This window comes from Lithobates pipiens, unplaced genomic scaffold (genome assembly GCF_037356315.1).
Source record: "Lithobates pipiens isolate NorthernLeopardFrog02 unplaced genomic scaffold, aLitPip1_a1.2 Scaffold_19, whole genome shotgun sequence".
In the NCBI taxonomy this organism is placed as follows: Eukaryota; Metazoa; Chordata; class Amphibia; order Anura; family Ranidae; genus Lithobates; species Lithobates pipiens.
In genome coordinates, this window is record NW_027507764.1 from 127,501,501 (window position 1) to 127,513,053 (window position 11,553).

The following is an 11,553-nucleotide window of genomic DNA, read 5'->3' on the forward strand; positions in this document are numbered from 1 at the left end:
AGTGCAGGGTGTGTGACAATGGACAGTGCAGAAGAAGAGTGTAGAGGATACAACAACAGCAGGCAGTATACTGAATGTAGGGGACAAGTGTGAAGAGTATGACAGAGTGCAGTATGTGCAGGGGAAAGTATGATAGGGGACAGTATGACAGGGCAGAAGTGGGAAAGGGTATGAGAACAGGCAATATGTGTACTAAAGCAGATTGTGGATTGTATGATGGGGTGCTACATGTGAAGGAAAGGAGTACAGGGGGTAAGACAGGGGGAAATATATGGAAAAGAAAGTGCACAGTGTATGGCAGCATGTAGTATGTGCAAGAGAAGGGTGCAAAGAGAATTAAAGGGCAAATTATGTGCAGAAGAAGAGAGCAGGAGGTATTACTTGGGTGAAATATGTGCAGGAGAGGAGAACAGAAAGCATAATATGCAGTGCTGGAGTGGGTGCAGATGGTATGACAATGGGCAGTATGTGTAATAGAGGAGTCTGGAGGTATGACAATGGGCAGTATGTGTAATAGAGGAGTCTGGAGGTATGACAATGGGCAGTATGTGCCAAAGTGGGGTGCAGAGGGCAGGCAGTGTGTGCAGGAGAGAATTGTAGAAGGTATGACAGGAGGCATTATGTGCCGGAGTAGAGTATGAACAGTATGATATGACAGTAGGACGAACAGTTAATCTTATTTGACTCATAAATGACAGGGGTGAAGAAATGTGCCCCATAATGAGTGTAATAAATAGGTGCATTTGGAAGCCATTTACTATACTAGTAAGTAGTTTAGTAATTATAGAGACAAACTTTTCACACAGGGGGTGTCCAGGAAATGGGTTTGCTAAAACTGAAGCAGGTTATTCTGAGCCAGTGGAGGTGGCAGGGATTTGGATTGTGTTTGCAGCACCGCAGGCTGTGAAGGTGGTGGGCAGGACACTGAAACAGGAGAAATGTGTCAGTAGAAATGGGGACAATGAATGTTGAAAAGGAGACACCAAAATGTAATGCGATTTTTAGCAAAGATTGTGTCATGGAGTCCAGGAACAATGAAGGTGAGGACACGGGAGACAGGGCAAGGCATTGTTGGAGATTGTTTAAAGGAAATTAAATGGCGCCTAAAGCAAGCCATACATTAATCAATTTTCTTTCCTTCCAGGCAGAACACAGTGATTACTGCTAGCGGCTATAGCCTCAAGCGGTGATCGAATGTAGAAAAATCTGACATGCTGGTTGTACCCAAGCCAATCGAATGATCGACTTGGACACATGGACTGAAATTCCCCAGAGACTGCAAGCCAGACCTTCTAGTCCATCATCAGTGCCTGACCTCACAAATGCGCTTCAGGAAGAATGGTCAAACATTCCCATAGACACACTCCTAAACCTTGTAGACAACCTTCCCAGAAGAGTCAAAGCTGTTATAGCTGCAAAGGGAGGGCCAACTCAATATTAAACCCTACGGACTAAGACTGGGATGCCGTCAAAGTTCATATGCGTGTAAAGGCAGGCGTCCCAATACTTTTGGTAATATAGTGTATGTCTATGGGTGGGTGGATGTAAATAAATGATCATACTTCAGATCAAATTTACATCCACCTACAGTGCATCTGTAAAGTATTCACAGAGCTTCACTTTTTCCACATTTTGTTAATGTTACAGCCTTATTCCAAAATTCATTATTTTTCTCAAGATTCTACAAACTATATCCCATAATGGCAACGGGAAAGAAGTTTGTTTGAAATCTTTGCAAATTCATTAAAAATAAAAAAACAAAAAAAATCCCATGTACATAAGTATTCACAGCCTTTGCTATGACACTCAAAATTGAGCTCAGGTGCCTCCTGTTTCCACTGATCATCCTTGAGATGTTTCTACAACGTGATTGGAGTCCATAAATTCAGTTGATTGGACATGATTTGGAAAGGCACACACCTGTCTATATAAGGTCCCACAGTTAACAGTGCATGTCAGAGCACAAACCAAGCCATGAAGTCCAAGGAATTGTCTGTAGACCTCCGAGACAGGATTGTATCGAGGCCAGTGGCGGCTGGTGCTCAAATTTTTTGGAGGGTGCAAACAAACTGAAAAATTCTGAAAAATACTTTAAAAAAAAAAACATCAATTGCAGCCTCACTGTGCCTATCAAATTCAGCCACTTTACCATCAATTGCAGCCACTGTGCCAAGCAAATGCAGCCACTGTGCCCATCAACTATAGCCACTGTGCCCATCAAATGCAGCCACTGTGCCCACCGAACCCCCCCCCCACTCACGGCTCTGACAGCACCCCCCACCCCCAGCATGGCTCTGACAGACCCCCTGGCACTTACCACCAGCCAGCAGCTCCTCTCCAAGTGCACCAGAGTAGCGGTATCCAATAGGGTGGCATGGTTTTGGCAAATCAGGAAACGGGTCTGATGCCCTGCCTCCTGATTGGTGGGGAGGAATGTTAGTGTGAAAATAGCGAAAATTTTATTTTCTATCGTCACACAGTTGTGTGGGATCAGGGTGCAATCTCTGCACCCCGAGCCCATCCTATTTTGAAGCCTATTAGAGCCTCTGGCTCTAATCAGGTGTTTCAAAAAGTACAAAACCCTCCCGCCTCTGCCATAGGAATCCATGCGTTTGGTGTTTCTGCAGCACTGAAGGTCCAAATGACCACAGTGGCCTCCATCATCCGTCAATTGAAGAAGTTTGGAAACACCAGAACTCTTCCTAGAGCAGGCCGCCCGGCCAAACTGAGTGATCAGGGGAGAAGGGTCTTAGTCAGGGAGGTGACAAAGAACCTGATGGTCACTCTGACAGAGCTCCGGCATTTCTCTGTGAAGAGAGGAGAACCTTCCAAAAGAACAACCATCTCTGCAGCACTCCACCAATCAGGCCTGTATGCTAGAGTGGCCAGACGGAAGGCACTACTCAGTAAAAGCCATATGACAGCCCACCTGGAGTTTGCCAAAAGGCCCCTGAAGGACTCTCAGACCATGAGAAACCAAATTCTCTGGTCCGATCAAACACAGATTGATCTCTTTGGCCTGAATGGCAAGCGTCATATCTGGAGGGAACCAGGCACTGCTCATCCTCTGGCCAATACTATCCCTACAGTGAAGCATGGTGGCGGCAGCATCATGCTGTGGGGATGTTTTTCAATGACAGGAACTGGGAGACTAGTCAGGATCGAGGTAAAGATGAATGCAGCAATGTACATAGACATCCTTGATGAAAACCTGCTCTAGAGCACTCTGGACCTCAGACTGGGGCAAAGGTTCATCTTCCAACAGGACATTGACAGTAAGCACACAGCCAAGATAACAAAGGAGTGGCTACAGCTCAACGCTGTGAATGCCCTTGAGTGACCCAGCCAGGACTCAGACTTGAACCCAATTGAACATCTCTGGAGAGATCTGAAAATGTCTGTGCACCGACACTCTACATGCAACCTGATGGAGCTTGAAAAGTCCTGCAAAGAATGGGAGAAACTGCCCAAAAATAGGTGTGCCAAGCTTGTAGCATCATTCTCAAATAGACTCGAGGCTGTAATTGGTGTCAAAGGTGCTTCAACAAAGTATTGAGCAAAGGCTGTGAATTATTATGTACATGGGATTTTTATTTTTAAATACATTTGCAAAGGTCTAAAAACAAACTACTTTCACATTGTCATTATGGGGTATTGTTTGTAGAATTTTGAGGAAAATAATGAATTTAATTAATTTTGGAATAAAGCTGTAACAATAACAAAATGTGGAAAAAGTGAAGCACTGTGAATACCTTCAGGATGCACTAATATATATGTGTATAGAGTATAGAGTGTAAGCTTTCATGAACCAAATGGCTTAATCAGAACCTCTATGATTAGATGATTTGGTTCATGAAACATGTTAACCTTGCTGCTACAGTCCTTTTGTATCCTGGCCTAGTGATGTTGTGTGTGGATTTATACGATTAAAGCATTTATACTTCTGAAGATTGGAGTGCAGTCGTCTCTTTTTGCACATACTTTAAAAGTCTTTCAGTTCACAGACTGGACCAGAACCAGATCTTCAGTACAGCTATTGTATCATCTGGAGTGGTAATTGCAGCTTCTCTTTGTCCTAAGGGACTGATGTAAGTTGTCTGTGCTATACAAATAAATAGTGCGGAATAGAGGGGATCTCCTCTGATCATCCATTTGAGATGACTCACTTTGTTATCTACTCATCGCCCACAACTATTGTAGTTCTGCCATTTATGTTACTACCAGGGCAGGACTTAGGGTGGTGGGGGCCCCTGGGCTTGAGTCACTTTCGGGCCCTACCTTCTATACATTACCGTATTTATCAGCGTATAACATGCACCCCAAGTTTAGGGGGGAATTTTGAGGAAAAAAACTTTTAGGAGCGAAGTTTAAGGAAAAAACTTACATTTAAATGCCAATCAATGAAGCCTTATCAGTGTCCATCTGCAGCCTTGTCAGTGTCATTTTCAGCCTTGTCATTGCAGTCTTGAAGTTTAAAAATGGTGCAGCCGAGATACAGAGTCCTGTGTATCTCAGCGGCTCTCGGGTTCTCTCGGCGGCTAAGGGCCCTCTCACAGTCCCGAGCGGAGCTGAGAGTAGCCGGCTATGTATCTTGGCGGGCCCCCCTATTGGGCGGGGCCCATGGGCTTGAGCCCAGTCAAGCCCAATGGTAAGTCCAGCCCTGGTTACTACCTAATATCAATGATATAAGCACATAGTAAAATCATCTTTTTTGGGGAAAAAAAAAAAGAGAAATCTTGACCTCAGACATTTTCCAGCATGTTGGGTATTCTATGTAGGTGATGATGTATGTTTAATGGATTTTAATCACAATTTATTACTGATCAGTAATAATATCTAATTGTCAAAGTCTGTAATTAGGGGGATAATTATCGGGTAACTAAATAGATGTTAGTCCTTGAGTTCAGGGACAATACATATATATATATATATATATATATATATATATATATATACACACACTTACAATTGTCTGCATTAAATAAGTACCTGTTCTAAATAATAAATAAAACATAGTACAAGCCTTCTGATAGCAGCAGGTAGGGGCTGTCACAGTAAAATAGCTGGCAATGGAGATTCCTTTATCTGCACTGTTATCATGGGTGGGGGAACGTGATTTGAGCTCACAGGCAGCATGAAAGAAATACATGTGTGGCCAGCATAAGCAAGCCAGTGGAACAAAAGAAATCTAACAGATTCCCCCATCCACATGAAGGTGGTGAATGGATGGACCCCCCCACCCCTCTTCCATCCAATGCCAGGACAATGTATTCTGACAGAATAACCCGAACAATGGCTGCATCTGATTGGCTGAATGATGAAAAATGTTCCATTACTAGTGATAAAAATCAACCAAATCATGCGGAATGGCTACACGCAGTTCAGAATGTGGCCGGTCTCTGCTGAATCAGACAGATTACGATCGATGTACGGCCAAGCATAAGTCATGAAGCGTGGTTTGCACATATCTGCAATAACAAAGACCAACCAAAAAATCCTAACTTTCCAGTCTTTATCAGTTATTGTCCGGCCATGTATTACCTCTACTCTGTATGATCCACACTGTCTCATCTCTAAAAGCAGCCATACACCGAGCGGTTTTATATACAATCATATTGCTGACAGATTTACTGAAATACATTCAGAAGATGGAGACGATCATTCGATGCACCATATACTTATGCTAGGGTCACACTTGTGCAACCTGCAGGAAAGCAGTCTATTCATTTTAGTGGGCTGCCCTACCTGCAGAAATGCAGGGAAAGAAGTCCCTACTTTTTTTTTATTGCACCCCACTGAGTCACATGGTGTCATTAGTCTAGGGTCACACATATGTAAATTGCATGCATTCCTGCACCCGCAGCCAAAACATGCTGCTCTTTGGCAGATGTGGGGGGGGGGGGTTGCCATTATCACAACTCTACGCATCAGAGAACGCAGTGCGTCCTGTGCGGCTGTGTTTTAAAAAAAGGGACTTTTTTCATTACATTACACAGGTGCAGCAGCCTATTGAAATGATTGGTCCGCTGTGCCAATGCAAACACACCTGCACAGAGATGGAAATGTGTGACCCAAGAATTGGGAATCAATGTCATCCCTGGGCGTCTGCCAAAGAGTAGCGAGTTCTCAAATGAATGCAATGCAATGCTGCAATGAGTCCTGACCGCCACAGGTGGGAACCTAGGTTCATTTCAAAGTTTGATCATATTATTTGATTGGATCAGATGGGAACAAATCCGATGGAAACAAATCAGATGGGAACAAATCCGATGGAAACAAATCCGATGGAAACAAATCAGATAGGAACAAATCTGATGGGAACACATCGGACCACCATAATGATACCTTCTGCTGACACTTCAGTGCTCATATGCTAATCACATGTACCTACCCCTCAGTCTGGAGGAGATGCATTGTCCCCCCAATGATCATATTGAAGGATCTATGAATATTTTTCTGTCTGAACTGATCAGAATAATTTAAAATGTGATTATATTATCTGATTGGATCAGTTAATTACATATACAATAGAATAATATCCTATGGGGACACTTCAGTGCTTATATGCTAATTCTATGTACCTTTCTCTCCAGTCTGGAGGAGATCCAGTGATCTCCCATCTGACCCCATACAGTTCTGTCACACAGAACACAGCTTTGAAATTGTGTGACTTCACTTTAAATTGCCTGATTTCTAAGGCGCATGTCAGTGTGACTTCAGGTATCACTTAGAAGACATCTGTGTGACTTCATACACTAATATCTATGCGAATCTCACCTGAACTTACAAAAAGTAGTGCAAGAACTAAATTGTTGCAACACCGATGAAGTTGGAGTCTCTCCAATTTGACCGCTTACATTGGGGCCAACAGGGTGTGAATTGTCATGCGATTTGAAACAATCAAATCGCATTAAAAGTCGCACCAGTGTGAACAAGGCTTTAATGATCATATTGAAGGCTCTATGAATGATTTTTTATAATAGATATAATGATATCCTATCATGGCACTTCAGTGCTCATATACTCGTCATGTGTACCTACCCCCATCTGGAGGAGATCCAGTGATCTCCCATCTGAATGCATTCTTATTGATCATATTGAAGGATCTACAATGAGGTTTCCTGTCCGAACTGATCAGAATAATTTCAAATTTGATGATATTATATGATTGTCTCAGGTGGTTACATATAAGATATCATGATATCCTAGGATGACACTTCAGTGCATATATGCTGATGCCATGTACTCAGTCTGGAGGAGATCCAGTGATCCCCCATGTGAATGAGCCCTTAATGATCATATTAAAGGATCTCTGATTGATTTTCTTTTCTAACTGATCTTGATCATATTATCTGATTATCTCAGACGGTTACATATACATATATAAATATATATATATAAATAATGGTATCTTCAGCTGACACATCAGTGCTCATATACTAATCCCATGTGCTTCTCCCCCAGTCTGGAGGAGATCCAATGATCTTCCATGTAAATGAGCCTTTAATGATCATATGGAAGGATCTACAATAGGATTTTCTGTCCGAACTGATCAGAATAATTTCAATAGTTGATCCTCTTATCTGATTGGCTCAGATGATTATATATAAGATATAATGATATATGATGACACTTCGGTCCTCATACGCCAACACCATGTACTTATCCCTCAGTCTGGAGGAGATCCAGCGATCTCCCATTTGGATGAGCCCTTAATGATCATGCTGAAGGATCTGATTGATTTTGATGATATTATCTTGGCTCACATGGTTACATATATAATGGAATGCTATGCTGACACTTCAGTGCTCATATGCTAATGTCCCTCTCCCCCAGTCTGGAGGAGATCCAGTGATCCCCCAAGTGAATGAGCCCTTAATGATCATATCATAGAACCCACAATAGAATCTGCTATGGGATCTGATGAGAATAATCTCCAATGCGATGATGATATGAGGTGTGTGGCTCGGATGGTTCCATATATAATGGAGAATCGTATGCAGACACCTCAGTGCCCACATACCAGCGCCATACACCTCTCCCCCTGCAGTGATCGGCCGATGTGCTCGGCACCTGTCCTCCTCCTCCCATAGACTCACCTGCCTGGCTCAGTCCCAGGAGAAGAGAGAGGAGCCATAGAGCCAGGGCCCGGCGGAGCGGACTGATGAGTGCGGGGGGCCCCAGCATAGCGCACAGCCTGCAGGCTCCGATGATTGGTCGGCGGTAAGTGTCCTCCTCCAATCTGACAGCTGTCCGGGGACGATCCTCCGGGCATATCGTCCGATCCCCTATGGGCAGCATCGGGCAGTCATGGATGAGTCTAGAGATCGCGGGGTGCCATGCTCCGCACACAAAGAGTCCTCCTCACCCACCGATCACCTGTCCTCACACACGGCACGATGACGGCTCCATCTTCCGCGCATGTCCCACACACTGAGCCGCGGCGCTCCGCATGTCCCAGGCCGGGTGGAGGTGGAGGTGGGGAGATGAGTGATGCTCCGCTCTATAGAAGGTGTCCGGGGTGTCGGAGTTGCTAGGAGACCCAGCACACTGTGCACAGTCCGCACTCTTCTCCGGGCTGCTAGTGACGGGGGCGTGGCCTGTGGGGGGAGGCATGACGTCATCGCCATCACTTCTCCCACTTTTCTTTGTTTTCTCCTGGCTCGTTCTCACAGCCGGCCTTGTTCTGGGACCCCCTTCTCCGGGCTGGGAGGGGGCTCCGCTCTGCTCTGTCTCCCACATCATTCTTAAAGGGTTCGTCCACCTTTACTACGACAATGTCCCCGAATTCGGACATCTCTTCTTCAATAAACCCCAAAGCAAGAATACATTCCATTGTAGCTTGCCAAGTCTTAGATGTGATGGCTGCATTCGTTTTCTTGTTTTAGACTTTCTTTCCTTTATTTTCAGCAGGTGATCTAGCCAGTAAGGCTGTTGTTTTTCAACAGAACAAGCTGTCCTGCAGATGTTGCCCTTAGGCTTGAGACAAACTACAGGCATACCCCACTTTTAAGTACACAATGGGGTTTATTTACTAAAGCTGGAAAATGCAAAATCAGGCTCACTTCTGCATAGAAACCAATTAGCTTCTAACCCTGGCTTGTTCAATTAAAGCGGGGTTCCACCCTAAAGTGGAACTTCCGCTCATCGGAACCCTTCCCCCCTCCGGTGTCACAGTTGCCACCTTTCAGGGGGGAGGGGATGCAGATGCCTGTCTAAGACAGGTATTTGCACCCACTTCCGGGCATAGACTCCCATGGGAGTCTATGCCGTTTGTCTATGTCTATGCCATTTCCTGTCCCGCCGCGCTGTCTGCTGGGATACACATGGGTCCCAGAGACAGCACGGACCATTCCTAGTGCGCTGTGCCATTCGCGCATGCGCAGTAGGGAACCGAGAAGTGAAGCCGCAACGCTTCACTTCCCGATTCCCTCACAAAAAACGGCGGAGGCAGGAGCCGATCGATCGATCTCGGCTGCCGACATCGCTGGACCCTGGGACAGGTGAGTGTCCATTTATTAAAAGTCGGCAGCTGTAGCATTTATAGCTGCTGGCTTTTAATATTTTTTTTTGTAGGTGGAATCCCTCTTTAAGCTTTGGTACCATAGTAAAACCTGGAAGCTCATTGGTTTTTATGCAGAAGTGAGCCTGATTTTCTTAGGTGGGGGGGGGGGGGGGCACTCGCCTTCCCCAGCCAGCCAACTACATAACCCAGCAGCCCCCTCCTCCCATTTTTTACAAAGGCAGGAGGGTATCTCCATAGCTCCCAACCGTCCCTGATTTTAAGGGACTGTCCCTGATTTGGAGCAATGTCCCTCATTCCTCCTCATTTGTCCCTCATTTTGGTCTGATCTATATAGTTGTATATGTAGCGGCCATAACTTTTTGGGCTTACCGGTTACCTCCGCTTGGCTTGTTCTTCCACATCTAGGGGTTCCCAGGGTTGATACCCAACAACTTTGGACGCTGACACCCATAAAGTCCTTTTGAAAGGTTTTATTTTGCAGGGGTAACATCCAACAACACAGTCTCGTATAGGAACAGAGAGCAAGGGTGAAGAACTCAGGCACCTTGAACTGCAGACATAACAAAGTCTCCAGTACCACCCAGAGAGTAGCCACTCGCAGCTGGGCGCTTCAAGGCTGAACAAATCTCTAGTCAGAGATTATGGCAGTCAGTGCTTTGATTTAGAACTTGTAAAATCTCTGAAAGTGGACATGTTGTAACTGAGAGTGAACACAAACCTTTTTCCTCAGTACCTGGAACGTTCTCTGTCTCCTTGACAGTACTGGAAAAACGTGGATTCATCAATGTCCTTCACAACTCAGCAACCAGGCACTTCTCAGGATGCCACTTGTTGGCCCTCCTCCGAAGAGTCCTCCCCCGGTCATTTTCACGAGCTGTGGTGCCCCTCCAAGCCAAGAGCACACCCGGACACCTTGAATCCTCCCTCAGTTACTGCGCCTCGGACCAGCCGGTTCCGAGACTCAGGAACAGACAGATCCCTACCCCAGACCAGGCGGGTCTATCGGGGGGTAACCAACAGAGCATGTTGTGGAGCGTCGAACGCTCCGTGAGCGGGACCCATCGCGGGCCTACCCCAGTCCAGAAATCAGGAACAGACCGCTAGGGCCTCATGAACGAACCACCCGTAACACGTGACCTCAACATCTTAAGTACCCTTCCCCAGACTCCTCAGCGGGGCCCAGCACACCCACTGATTGGTTCAGAGGAAGCTGATACTCAAAATGTCCAACCAGCCCTGGTTCTGAGCCTGTCATGTGCACATCACTGTACACATGACCAGGCAGAACACCAACACAGCCCAGCCAAACTGATGTCAAAATTAACCTACATAATTAACCCTCAGAACCCCACTACTGTTCTGAGGCAAAAAGCTAAATTTACACATGAATGACACTTTGTCCAAAATGTCATCCACTACATATATAAAATGCACTTTTCCAGCACGAAACCTTTCATCTGATCTCTAAATTGCTGCATTTGTAAATCCAAAAGCCAATATAAAGGAATCGTAGTGGTAAAAAGCACTTGTGGGTTTAACCAATCTTGTTTTTTTTTTTTTGTAAAATTCACCTTTAAGGGGGTGTGGCAAGGGGTGTGTCCTATGCCTACATACTTTTGCCGATAGGTGTCCCTCATTCCCATCTCAAAAAGTTGGGAGGTATGTATCTGTACTATATCTGTACTGTACATAACAGATAGTATCCTCTGTATTTCATTTACTGTCCTCACACATGGAACATTTGCAACATTGTAGCTCATACTAGCTCTTGTAGCTGGATGCTCAGTAAGGGCCGGTTCACACAGCAGGCGAGGCGAGGCGAGGCGACTCCGACTTGCCTCGCCGCGACCTGCCGCGGCCTCAGCGGCGACTTGCAAATGACTTCTGTATAGAAGTCAATGCAAGTCGCCCCGAGGTCGCCCAAAAGTAGTACAGGAACCTTTTTTCTGAGTCGGAGCGACTCGAGTCACTCCTCTCAGAACGGTTCCATTGTACAGAACGGGGGCGACTTGCGAGAGCGAGGCGAG

The 11,553-nt window shown here is 45.5% G+C and overlaps 1 protein-coding gene across 1 annotated transcript in view; it reads right to left on the reverse strand.

Annotated features, from left to right (window-relative positions):
* The window catches only part of ITGB8 (integrin subunit beta 8), a 185,301-nt gene extending 176,729 nt beyond the window's left edge, over window positions 1-8,572 (reverse strand). Inside the window, exon 1 of the mRNA XM_077491249.1 lies at window positions 8,100-8,572. Coding sequence (XP_077347375.1) covers window positions 8,100-8,301 — 202 coding nt within the window. The 5' untranslated portion in view covers window positions 8,302-8,572. The remainder of the gene's footprint in view (window positions 1-8,099) is intronic.
* Window positions 8,573-11,553: the final 2,981 nt, after the last annotated feature.